The sequence below is a fragment of the Rhea americana genome, unplaced genomic scaffold (genome assembly GCF_003343005.1).
Source record: "Rhea americana isolate MKP2758 unplaced genomic scaffold, rheAme1 scaffold_276, whole genome shotgun sequence".
NCBI classification, from domain to species: Eukaryota; Metazoa; Chordata; class Aves; order Rheiformes; family Rheidae; genus Rhea; species Rhea americana.
Window position 1 is genome coordinate 924,877 of NW_028186397.1, and position 13,038 is coordinate 937,914.

Below are 13,038 nucleotides of genomic sequence, written 5' to 3' on the forward strand. Positions count from 1 at the left end.
ACTCTGAGAAAGGAAGCCTCATGGCGAAGAGATACACTGTTTGCTCAGCCCTGTTTTCTTGATAATTGTTTTGTGGTTTTTGTTCATTTTTACTTCAGAGCTCGCTAACCGAAAAATACTCTATAGCACAGGAAAGTGAAAAAAACAGAAACTCACCCCGGCTTGGCAAAGGGGAGAAGCAACTGCCAATTTTTAGTAGAACTAACAATTTCTATTTGCCCTTGACCTTGTTATTTTCCCCTGGACCCAGTCAGAGGCACAGCTATCCGCATGTGAGTGGTATTTTATCTGGTAGGTGATGCTAGTCAGTGTATTTGTGGAGGAATGCTTATACTAGATTATAGCTATGATCTCTAACCTCATAGATGATTCTTTTAAAGGTCTGTCACAAGGGTTTGTAGGTGTCCGTCTGCTTCTTGGAGGAAATAGGGTGAATGGAAGTGTACATGTGATGCCACCTTACCTGTATTTCCTGCCATAAATGCTCTTATCAGACTGAAACTGCTACTGGAAGTGATCCAAACTACTCTTCCTTTCAGTCAGGATCTCACACATTTCATGACATAATGAGTAATTTCATATTATTTCTAGCTCCAGATTCCAAGGTGAATATAATCTGGTCTATTTTCAGAACAGGATTAAAAAGAAAAAAAGAAAAAAAAGAAAAAAAAAATGAATTTCTGTGAGGCCCAGCCTTTCTCTTTTTAGGATGAGGGATCACAATGATGAGTAGACCTCTCTCTCTGAAAAGTTCTTCAGGAGAGGTGAATTGAGGATCACTGTTATTGTAGGGTTTTTTGAAACTCTATTTCCTTTCTCTGTGCTTTTGGGTATCTATAGCTGTCTAAATGCCACCAGTAGTTCAACCTGAAGAATCGTGCATGAGACACTGGAATTGAGTTGGGAAGGTAATTCGGAAGAAAGGAACTGGAGCTGAAGCAAGCTGATGAGGGCTACTGTAATAGACCTCTATCTGTGACGGAAACAGAGGGCTAGTTTAACTTCAGTAAAGTTTCCACAGATACCAAGTATATCTTGTCCAAGGGAAATAAAACAACTACAATTGTATCATAGATTATGAGGCCAATCTAGGCATTTAGAAATCGTGCAAGAGGTGTTTCATGTATATTGAATACCAGAACAAAAGAARAGATAGCAGGCACAGTACAAAGAATTACTAATCTAAACAGAAGAAAAGAAGTGTAAACCTTTGCGTACCATGCTTCCTCCATTTGTTTTCAGCCTCTTACTGTTTAAATCAAACTTCTTCTACATGCTCAGCAAATACTAAATCAACATTAATTCCTTTTCTACTTCCAACATGGCTTAATCTTTTGTCTTAGACTAAGAGACAGTAAATAAAACCATTGAGGATGAGAACTGTACTTATACTGTACAATTATTGTATGGTAACATCTCCTATAAAGATCTTCTTACATTAGTATTTGACTTGCTACGTCTTAAATTCAGCAGTTTTCTTTCTCTTGGAGTACTGGCAGAGTGCTTGCAACAGTCAGATTTTCAGGCATTTTTATTAAACATGCGCTGGTAAAAGTGCACGTGCACATGGTTTAGAAAATGAAACAAAGCAAACCACACATTACTGGGGAGAAAAAAAAATCCAGAAGGAGTGCCACAGTGTAACAAGCTGTCAGCCACAGGTGTTGCTTCTTGTGAGCCATTAAGCCCCTCAGGTGGAAGCAGTTCTGTTTTAATGTGTTTCTAGCAGTGGTTTTCAAGAGCATTTTGTTTTTTCTTTGCTATAGTCTTTATGCTTCTGGGGTAAGGTTAATAGTGTTTTTTTTTGTTGCTAAATGTTATTTTTGTGCAGTTTCTGTAATAATTTGTCTTTGTTTTCTCTTTCAAAGRATAGCTAACAGAAAATGTTAAAGGCTTACTGAGGATGCTTTCTAATAGTATGAAAATTGTTTYTTGAGGCAACTTTAAAATTTATTAATATATACGAAGAGGGGAAAAGTAGCTGAGGCTTCTGAGGTGTGATCTGATTTGTTCTGTTAAATCTTTTTCTACGTAAAGTTTTTGTTTGTTCTTGTGCTTGCGATATTGCAGGTAATGCTTTGATGTGGTGGTATTGTTTCTGGTTTTGTTTTAAATGTCACTTCAGTCAAATGTCAGACAACAATTCTTGTTCTCCTTAATCCTCTCTCAAATTCTTCAGAAGCTTTTAAAGGTTGTTTTAAGCCTAACTGATCTGCTTCATGGGGAACTGAATAAACTCTTTGTAACGTGCCTCCGTACATCCTGAGTTTCAGGCTTGAGTAACACCAAAAATAAGAAGCCTGAAAACTCTCCTTAGAAATCCTTTTTGCTACTGGGGAGTTGCCCAGAAATATTTTAATAGTGTTTTGTTTCTAAGCTTGTTCCCTTTGAAACCACAGGACAATACAGGAGTAAGCTTCAAAAATGAAATGAGTAGATYTAAGTCCTCTGCTGGTTGTTGGAAGCTGGTATTTCTTTGAGTGCCTTTGTAGTCTGGAAAAACGCGTGYGTCTGGTTTGTGAACTGTAGGCTTCTCACTGACGTACAGGGTTTTGACAGCAGTAAGTGTGAACTTCTGGGTGTAACAGAAGGCTTGAAGCTGGGCTCTTAACTTCTCTCTAGCTTTCTTGTGGGCTAACGGGGGCATGAGCGTTCTAGTCCTCTCTTCTCAGAAGCCACTTGTCTTYAAGGAATGTTTGATAGCTGTGTGTGGCATGCAAGGAGCAGTTAGAAGTTCTTCAGCATACCTAGCTGTATTGTTTCTAGTTAAATGTTCTATGTTCCTTTTGTTCTAGAGTAAATAGAAGCAGAAAATACATGGATTTGCATGTTAATAGTATTACACAATATGCTAAGTGGTTCTCCTAGAAAGCCAGGATAAAAAGAAGTGCAAGGCTGTTTGCATGGCCTCTGTTTGGAATGACTTTTTCGGATTATAGAAATATATATATTGCTTATTTATATATCTAGCCTGTGTGCTGAGCAGCACTCAGTGGAAAAGGTGTCATGTGCTTGCCCTTTCATGTCAGGAGAACTTAGCCACACTACTTGTGGACCAATGTCAACAGTGAATGAGAAATCTCTGACTTTCTACCCTCTTCTGTGCTACCCATGAACATCTATTTTGCAGCTCAATTATGATTCTTCCTGTTTTATTTGTGTGATACTGAAGAACGACAGGACAACTTAAAAAGCAGATGGTAGAGGCAGGTTTGGAGTTCTGAACTACCAAACACTAGTGCTTTTCCAGGTGATTTTGCTTGCCTAAAGCTCGTGGCTTGACTGTTCAAAGTGAGTCTCATGGTATCATGAAACCTCCATAATGCTTCCACCTGGCTTCAGTAATTGCTGGATTGAGCCTGAGTAAGAAAGGGTTTTTTTGACTAAAGTAAAAGCATGTTAGTTGGTAAATACATCTGTAAAAGTGTTCATTGGTAAATACAGAATAGCTTCAGCATGGGAACCAGACTTAGTTGCCCTGGTAGGTTTGCAAAATGAATATGGAAAGGAGCCAGCATGCAGCCATCTGTATTTATCATTTATTTTTTTGTGATGGATGATAATATAACAAGTCTGAATCTGATACATGAAAAACAATTTGAACCTGATTACTTCATCACTTTTTAAAATTATACTTCACTTTAGGAACTGATTTACTTCTGAAAACCACGGATGGGTTATCTGAAAGCTGAGCAAGCAGTTCTTTTGTATGTTTTCTGTGAGGCTTCCTGAAATAGAACTCCTGGCTTGCCTTTACAATGACTCCCTCCTGCTTGCCTTGGATTAGAAGGTAAAACGTTCTGCTCTGCATTTAGAAGCAAAATTGTGTCTTTCTAGTCATTGTTTCTGGTTCTTGTAGATGTGATAATTCTTCTGCAGCCTCCCTGCCTCCTCCTTGARGACAGTAACAAAATCAACACAAGGTATTTTTGAATAATATGAACTGGGTTTTGTTTTTTATCAGTTATCTGACAGTCCTGTGACAGTTTTCTGATTGATAAAAGGAAATATTTCACCACATTGATGCATCAGTGGCAAAATAAGATTGAGGTGTGTCATCTTTTTTTCCTTAATATTTTCACTTAAAGGCAGACTCTCTATTCATTTGCATTTTCTGTTTCCCCTATCTCCTCTCTTCTTCTTTCTCCCTTCTTAGAAAATTTTCGTCAAAATAGCTCTAATCTGAGCCCGTGAAAAGGGCAAAGAAAGCTTGCGGCTATRTTTTTAAGCATCCTGTAGTGAAATCCAGATGCCTGAATGCAAGTCTAATGGCATTTTTAGATGTCTTGCCACACGTTACCTGGCCTTTCTCTAGAACAGCAGAGGTTTCCTCTGGTGTTTTTCTAGCTCTGTGGCACCTATGGATGTTCTGGATACTTCTTAGGCATTTACTGATGTTTGTCTCTCTATTTAAGCATTTGAATAGGAGCTAAAACTATCTCCAGGTACCTGTGTTGATAACATAGCTGTTAGAATGATCCTAAAGAGCAGTATAATTTAGTGACAAAACTGACTGCACTAGTCAGCTGTTTTAATATAGCTTTATTTTTGAACATTATCTAGCGGACAATCACAGTAGATGAAACTTGTGGCATGTTTCTGTTGGTTAGACTGTCAAATGGACATATTACTATCTTCTTGCAAGACCTGCTTGTTCGGATTTCCTACTTAAACCTCATAGGACCTTTGCTTTCTAACATTATGAAGGAAAAATAGTGGAAGCTATTTAAAATAGTCCCTCAAATGAATAGCTGAGTAGAGTTCTTGTGCAGATATCCTCAAGAATAGCTTACTCCCTGTAAGATAATGCTGTTCCATGATTTTTTTTTTTTTTCCCTTTCTCTGCTTTTCTGTTAAAGGCTCAAGGTGGCTAGTTTGCTTGTTTGAAGCTTTCCATTYGTTTCCAGCTCATTCAGGCTATACCTCTGAAGGTGAATCCTTAAGTAGTTGAATGCATCTTGTGGTCTTTTGCATTTGGTGTTYGGATGTCATTGAGATGGTTGCAACACTATCTAGTGCCGGGGCTAATACGTTATTACACAGCCTATAGACTCCTGTGGCTTCTGGAGAAGTTTGTGTGTGAACTTCCCTAATTACGTGTCTGGCATCCCTCCAATAAAACGGCCTGTGCAGTAGGCCCCGGTACTGAGCAAACTGTTTCTCCTTTGACCCTTATGTTTTTTTTAAAGACAATACTTTAAAACCACGATGTTGGAGTTCTACCAATATCTTTAAATATGGATCCAAAAAAAGCTAAACTTGGTACCTGATTTGCATGCTGTTGCAGGTCTACCTTCTCCCCTTCCCCCCCCCCCCCCCCCAGTTTGTAACCCAAAGCTGTTGAAGATTGGCAGCAGTGATGAACAAGACAATTCTGAGGAGTTAAAAAAGACTGCAAGTAACTGCATGAAGAATATCCTGGTATATAGAACAGTCATCTTGGTGGGTTTTTTTTGTTTTTTTTTTTTTTTTTTTGTTCCATGGGACCTTCAAGTTTTGCTCTCCCTCTGCAACCCAGAGTTGTGGCTTGGGTTTGTTGGTTTACCAAAACAGTGGCAGTGGGACTAGCTCTGAGGCCTGAAAAAGTAGCAATTCTTAGCATCGTGCTTGTATTCAAAGCTGCGGGTCAGCAGCGGCTTCTAAATATAGCAGGTGCTTTCTTCRCTGGTTTTTTGAAATAGCCTTTTCTGAATGACCTATAGGCTGAGAAGTAACCTCAACATGCCAAGGTGTCCTCAGGAGTCTTCAATACCTTTCTCCGGCTTCATTGCAAAGCCGTAGCTCAAGACTGGGGTCAGCTGCTGCTGATCGCTGAGAGCTGACAGAAGCGTAGTGAGGGCATGCTGATGGGTGGATTTGGGACATAACTGTTGTCTTCAGTTGGGAGATCTATCGTTTGGGGACTTAGAGATGAATGGGATACAGACATGAAATGTTATTGCCTGCCTATTGAGAAGAACATTTCTCTTGTTCAAATTCTCTTTAACATTTGAATGATCTAATGACGAAAATTGTGTGATGATGAGCAGCACTGAGCTTTCCTTCTCATTTAGCCTGACTCTTAATGCCAGTGCCTTTTAAGCCACATCCTGGGTTGTGATGAAATAAAGCCACACTGCGAGTCCCTCCCTCCAGAAATTGAGCACTGCGGTACTGAGCAGGCATGGAGGAGGTTCAAAAACCACGAGCGTTCTGGAAATGCAAAAATAAAATTCTTACTTCTGGGGACCCCAGCTTGGGCTTCAGTGCTGGGCATTTTGATGTCAAGCTGTGTGCAGCAGTTTGGGACATTTTGGGCAGCTGAAAAACTTTGAGACTCTCTTTTCAACCCAGAAGCTTAAGTGCTTTGAGCAAGCATCATACAGTTAGTGAGTGGGGTGGGAGGGAAGCAGCTGTGTGCCACACCAACTTCACGTACTCTCTCAGAAAGCCTCTTTTTTGAGAAAGATGAGAGGGCAGGAAGGTGAAGGGCAATAAGGATGTGTGGCTACCGGGATGCCCGAGTGATGGTGTCTCAGCCATCTTTCAGTAACCGAAAAAGGGGAAAAAGTGGCAGTGTCAAAATGGTGTATGAATATCTAGGGGCAGTAGGTGGGGTATACCATAGTAAAACTTTCCACTTCCTCAAAAGTGGCAGGAGAGCTTGATATTGAAGCAAAATGGGACCTTCTATCAGCCGTCTAGGTGCGAGGATAAGTGACGTGGGTCCTAAGGCAGGAGGTGGGTTTTGCATATGTGACCTTAGTTTCTGAGGACACTATGTGGGGAAAGACAGCTAAGCATTACTGCTAATTTTAGCACTGGTATGTTCTTCCTACTGCTGGCACTTCAGAATTTTTCTTGCAGCTGGAAGGGAGAAGAGAYGGGCCCAGACCAGCTGGTGGTGTAGAAAATACTGCTATTCAGAGATGGGGAAGCTGCTGGGGTGTGACGAAGCTGCTGGAAATCTGAATGTGTTCAATGGGAAGAAAGCATGTTCAGCCTGTAATAGAACTGAGAGACTGAGYAGGTGGTAACAAGGAAGAGGGGGGGAAAAAATAGACCAAAGCTGATGAAGTGAAATCTCCAGAGGGAATTAAAACCCTTAAAGGAGGGGCTGAGGCAGGGGGGATGCTTTATTTTCATGAGAACTTGTATTTAAATGGTTTTCTTTCAAAGAATAGATTTCCATGAGGAATTTTCACCACTCCTACTTCAGTTTAGAGATCCAGGCCTTGTGTCTAACTGCGTAGCTGGGAGTTTAACCCCTCGGGTGATTAAAGATGGCCTCCTGATCTGGACAGAGTTGCAGAGGCGTGACAGATGCAGGTCTCTCTCAGCCCACGGAAGAATGGGGAGAAGATACTGCAAAGTGTACACTGAAACAAGCCTGCATCAGGACTTAAGAAAAATAATTTTTCTATTTAGAAATGGTGTCCTGAGAGACAAACTTACAGCTGATGAGTAGGAAAGGGGCAAAAAGAGGTGATTAAACAGCTGAGAATTAAAAAGATTGGAGGTAATCTAGAGAGACTGGGCAAGGAGAAAGATGAGGGATTAGACTCATTGTGCACTTCTGCCGTCTTTATGTTTAATAAAATGGGCACTCAGGTGATGATTTGCTATTTTTCTCATTAATTTAAATGTAACCTTTTTTATTTCTGACTCTCTTAAAGTAAGGCTATAAAATAATGTGAGCAGAGAGTAAGGCAGCAACTTCAGTGGAAAACTGTTGTATGTGGGTTTTGTCTTTTTTTTTGGGGGGGGGGCTAGCTGGATATTAATAGGTATTCTGCTCTAAAGCTATGAAGGAAGCAGTGTTAGCAGTTCACTGAACTTTGCGCCACACCCGCTATACTTAGCAGTAGTCTTTACTCTGAGTTACTCTTCAGCCGCATTTGGGGGAAGGGTTATAGTTCAAGCTTTAGTGAACTATGAGCATTGCTTCCATTACGAAGACCAACGTAAGACCTTAGCAACAGCATCATCTTTTTTTGGCTGTAAAGAGAGAGGTCGTTCATCTTCAAAAGCTAGTGCAATGGGGGTCCTGATCCTGGGACTAATATTTATAGATAAGGAATGTATTGCAGAAGTATAAAAGAAAAAGCTATCAAATTATCATATATCGTACAGTGTTGTTGACAAGAAAGCTATCTCAACTTATAGCTACTTACCAAGTAGAAAGCGTACTGCTAGTAATGAACCTAACCCCCTATTTTAATGGGGGGAAAAATGTAGGAAGTTRAGGGAGATGGATGGATTTTATTGAAATCTGAATGCTACAAACTAGGAAGGGTATCAAATAAAATGTTGTTCTTGGAAGCATTTTATTTCCAAAAAATTTCCAACTTCACTTGGCTTTTCTATCCTTCCTTGGCCTGTAGATATCGGCAGCTGGAAACAAACAGCCTGAGAGCCCAGCTGCTTACAAGGAGGAGGATGGTTTCACTAAATATTCAGCAATGGCTAAATAGCCATGAGAAAATAAAATTCACTTAAGCTGAATGTGAGTATAAACACCACTGCCACCAGCCAAAAAAAAAGCCTTACTGGAACTTAGCCAAGAATACCACAGTATGCATTTCCAGAGCAGAACTGCTCTACTGCTCCATCTAGTGTTGTTGGGCTACATTAAAAGAGAGGCTGAACTTTGTTTTTAAGTAGACTCTACATCCAACAAGGGCCTGGATAGTGCCATTTAACCTAATGTTCACAGTGGGACGCTCCTGCTTATATATTGCTGGTAAGTGTTTTGCCAAAGTCCACAGAAAGTAATTTGAAATCAGTTCATATTCACAGATCGGTGACTGAGTCTTGCAGGCAATGAAATACATAAAGCAATAAGCTGTCTTCCCACCATTTTGTAGTTACTGTTTCTCTTTAGTGCGAAGTGTAGCTCGGTAAAGGTGGCATTCATAACAAATTGTAATGATTGGTTTTCTAGTCCTTTTTTACATTGACTAATGTGATAGGGATCTACCTCTCTTATTAGCAGGATTTTTAAGTCAGTGTCAAAAATCAGTGGCTATAGTGTAAGTCTGAGATGGGCAATCATAACGTCAAAAAAAACTGATTGTCTCCAAGTGTGCTGAAACCACCCAAGACAATGCAGCTTTGTGTATTTTTGTAGTCAGAATGTGAATTATGTTTAATGTGTTAAAATTATGTTTTATTTCCTGTTCAGATACCTGTTCAGGCAAATGACAAAAATGTATGGCCAATGGCAGAGGCTGCCTGTTCCATGGCTGCTTCAGTCCTGTTCACCGCCTCATTCTAAGTCTTAATCCAGAAAGTTCATGGCTGGCATGGCAAAGCAGTGGAAGTGTCTCGCTGATGAATACTAGCTCCTCAATATGCAGAGCTTTAGGAAGGACCCTTCTGAAGGCTCTGTCACTTGAGACAAAATGGGTGAAGTTAAGCTATTCCTGAAGTGGCTGTCTACTGTTTTTTTCCTTTTTTTTCCTGGTGTATGGATTTGTTTCTCCCCCACCCTTCTCTTCTAGACTCTCATTAATGTGCTGCTGAATTAATACATTTCATTCAAGTCAAACAGTTTCTAAAATTTTTTTTCAAAAAAGTGCAAATTGAAAGTACAATCCACATAAACATCTRTTTAACAATATAGATGATTAAATTTACAATATAAAATTATAATATCTAGGTTTACGTAGAATTTTACAAAAAGTCAATCTGATAAAGTGCAAGTAAAAAAAAGTCATGTAAATATATCTTTCTCTGAGAAGCTTTCACTGCATGTTTGCAAATACAGGTAATTTAAAGGGCAAAATATTTACAGTTTGGCAGTCTGTCATGTGTGAGTTGTTGATGCTGGTTCTTGCAACTTAAGAACCTTATACTGTTTTCTCATCTCTCTAGTTCTGCTTCCAGGATTTCTCCCCAAGTATCAACATCCATTGGATACATGCTTTTCTCTGGCAAGCTGCTGCGTGAATGAACGTTACTATATTTCCCGCTGAGCCATTCTTGCTTGACTTTGCTTTTCCAATAGTTTCTCAGTAATGTGATCTGATGGAAAAACAGACAGCTAAAATCCTGAAAATAAATGGATTTAAGTTGTATTCAATACAGATGTCTTGCGTTGGAACTGGGAGAACTGAAGGGTAATGCCAGAAAAAGGATTTGGGATGTGGATATCTATATCCTAAGACCAGAAAGGCATGCCACTGATGAGAAGCAGCCCTTTGTCTATTTATGTGGGGTTTTTTGCCCTAAGATAGGTTGAGAATAACTTCTTGCCTCAAAGAGGGTGAAGATGATGGGGAAATAACTCTTGCCTGTTTGTAATGCAGGCTGGTTGAATTCTTCTATTCAGCTAAACTTTTAGTGCAAGAGTATGTTGACCTGGTGCGTTTACTGCTTCTACCTCAAATCCCTCTTCAAAAGAGAAAAACAGTGCAGAGAGCTTTGGAAACTACTGTATGAGAAGAGGAAAGCCCTGGCATTTGATAACATTTTCAAATCCCAGAGGAGTGGTGCTGTTGCTTGCTTCGGAAGAGGGCAACCACTCCCTCCTCAAGGCTTTGCCTCATACCAAAACACTTCTCCTAAAAGGTAAGAGTCTAGAAGGAGTCYGCATTTTTTTTTTTCTTCTCCCCCTTCTGCCCTGCCTTGAGACACACCAACTAAAATGAGGTGGAGATCTTTCTCTTGCTAGTTCAGAGGAGTGTCTGAACCCATTTCTTTCCCGATCTACTTCAGTTTGCAGACAGGACTCAGTGATGGAGCTTCCAGCATGTTTAGCTCCTGGTCGTTCAGAGCAGCTGTAACCCCAAATTCCTGCTCCTGAGTGCATGTGGCTCAACGTGTGCTGAAGTAAAGCCATCTAGAATGAACCCCAGGAACTCATCCTTCCCAAGTTGAATTATTCCAGTGAAATACTACTAGAGAACATTAGAAGGGGTATGTTGTTTTTTTTCTCTCTCCTGCCTCCATATTAGGATATGGACTTTTTTCTGTAATAGGGCTATTCAACCTTTCTGATGTGATGGCAAGACCTCAGTTTTGATGCTGTACAAGCCAGCTTGCCTGCTCTCTGGGAGGGGATGCTTCTGACAGCTTGAGGATTAAACAGAACTTGTTAGGCAGGCCAAATGTGGTTTTAGATAGGCAACAAAATAGCCTTACGCTTATTTCTTYGCATATTTAACCAGATTTCCAGTTCAATTTCTCTACTGAACTACACCAATTAATATGTGGTTCTCCAAACATTTGTCACTGATCTTGAACAGATTTTTTCTATATACTTCTATTGTTAATCCCCAAAACTATTCAGTTGCCAACACTTAGTCATTCACGTTAAATTTACCTTCCACGAATATCCATTTAGTCGATCGTAATCGATCTCTCGTTGACAGACAGCCCTTACGGTTAAACAGTGACTTCTCCACAAACAGTCATTATTCTCAATAGCATGATTCCAGCTCTTACATGTCATCGCTGCGTTACACAGGCTCTGAATGTCAAGTTCATTGAAGATTTGAAAGCAGACTTCTGGAGGCAAAAGTGCTACAAAGTCATCTTGACTTTCTCTTTTTTTCTTGTCCGGAGGAAGAACTGCTGGTTCCTCAGAGGAAGCAAATGACTGTTTATTCCTCTTGGGCGTTTTCTGCATACTTTTGAGTTCTTGTTAAACTAGATCAGTAAGCCTGAGTGATGAAAGCACTGCGAAACAATCAACGAACACCCTGCGTTACGGCTGCCTAAACGAAATTACCGCTATTGTCTTGGTGACATAATTAACGTGTCGTCGGCTCGTCATCAAGGCTTTAAGTTGGCCTTTCCGAGCACTTCATGTTTAATAGCTGTTTTTCTCCACCACCATCGCCCCCTTCCCCCCTCCTCAGCCCCGCGGTACCTGACCGCGCGCCGCCGGTTTCCGTTGGTTTTTAAATGCCTCCGCCATGAGCAGCGCGTGTTGTTGACAGCCCAAGCCGGGCTCCGCTGTGCGCATGCGTCGCCGGGCGAGGAGGGGGGGAGGTGGCGCGGGGSATGCTGGGACTCGTAGTCYGCCCYGCCGTGGGCGGTTGTGGGGRGCGGCGGCGGCGGCGCTGGGAGACTGCAACTTCCGGGGCAGTGGAGGGGGGAGGGGCGGGGCTCCGGGGATTTAAACGCCAACGGCGGCTGTGTCTGCGTGCGGGGCGGGGCGCGCCATACCATGGCTGCGGTGCGGTTAGCCCCGGCGGACGGGGGCTGCCCTGTGGCCCTGCCGCCCGGGGAGACCGTGCTGGGAAGAGGCCCCCTGCTCGGAGTAAGTGCGGGGCGGAGCGGGCGGGGTGCCTGCGCCGAGCCGCCCCCTCGGTGTCCCCCCAGCGGCGGGGTCGTTGCTCCTCTCGGGCCCTTTCTCGTAGTTTCTGTTGATTTGTGCGTCACAAGAAGTCACGGTTATTTTCAAAACAAGGAGGTGGAAATTCTTGCCTTTAAAAAGCAGCGCTGGGTAAATGCGATCTTCCCGCGTTTGTCCKCTATCGAAGAGCCAAACTAATGTCCTCTTCCTGTATTCTTTCAGCCATTTCAATTATTTTTATATCAACCAAAAAAAAATCATGTAGCTCCTGACCAGTGTTGCACGATACTACTGCTGCCTCTTCTTTTCACTGGTGTCCTGCAAAGACTCCTGAGGTTAACGGCTAGGGGCAGGGACAGGAAAACGTATGGGTCGATACGGTCATTCGTCCCCTGAAGGGCTCTTCCGTGGAACATGGGAATGCTGACAAGGAGATCAGAGAGAAGGGATCTCCTGTTTATTACTAAGGAAGCAATAATATAGGCATGTGAAAAATTTTTTCTCACACACTATCTGGAAAGATGATGGAATGATAAAGTTGGTTATGTCTGCAGTCCTACTCAAAAGTCTAGGGGCTTCTGGCAAGTAGGTATCCAGTAAATCTGTAGAATAAGGGTAGTGGGATGTGGCAGGTTCAGATAAAACGCTGTAAATATCACAGGTGTCATAGCAAAGTACTAAAGCAGAGGAGGTTCTGAGTTTGTGTGCGCGCTTCTCTAGGGCTGTAATACTGGTTTCTGCTTAGCTGATGTTTG

At 41.6% G+C, this 13,038-nt stretch overlaps 2 protein-coding genes across 5 annotated transcripts in view; one reads left to right on the top strand and one right to left on the bottom strand.

Moving 5' to 3' along the window:
- Positions 1-9,528: 9,528 nt before the first annotated feature.
- Positions 9,529-11,937, bottom strand: FBXO48 (F-box protein 48). The gene is made up of 3 exons (XM_085308463.1): positions 11,855-11,937; positions 11,306-11,661; positions 9,529-10,005 (listed from the first exon to the last, which is right to left on the bottom strand). The coding sequence occupies exons 2-3, from the start codon at positions 11,609-11,611 to the stop codon at positions 9,844-9,846; spliced, it is 468 nt and encodes a 155-aa protein (XP_085164589.1). The 5' UTR covers positions 11,612-11,661; positions 11,855-11,937; the 3' UTR covers positions 9,529-9,843.
- APLF (aprataxin and PNKP like factor) overlaps positions 10,794-13,038 on the top strand; it is a 35,830-nt gene continuing 33,585 nt past the window's right edge. The window contains exon 1 of one of the 4 annotated variants that reach the window (XM_085308461.1): positions 10,794-10,812. Coding sequence is in view for 2 of the 4 variants with exons in the window: in XM_085308460.1 (XP_085164586.1) it covers positions 12,155-12,247 (93 nt within the window). In the remaining 2 variants the exon portion in view is untranslated. Of the gene's footprint in view, positions 10,813-12,108; positions 12,248-12,415; positions 12,434-13,038 lie in introns of those variants that run through there. The other 3 variants (XM_085308460.1, XM_085308458.1, XM_085308462.1) reach the window with 3 other exon arrangements.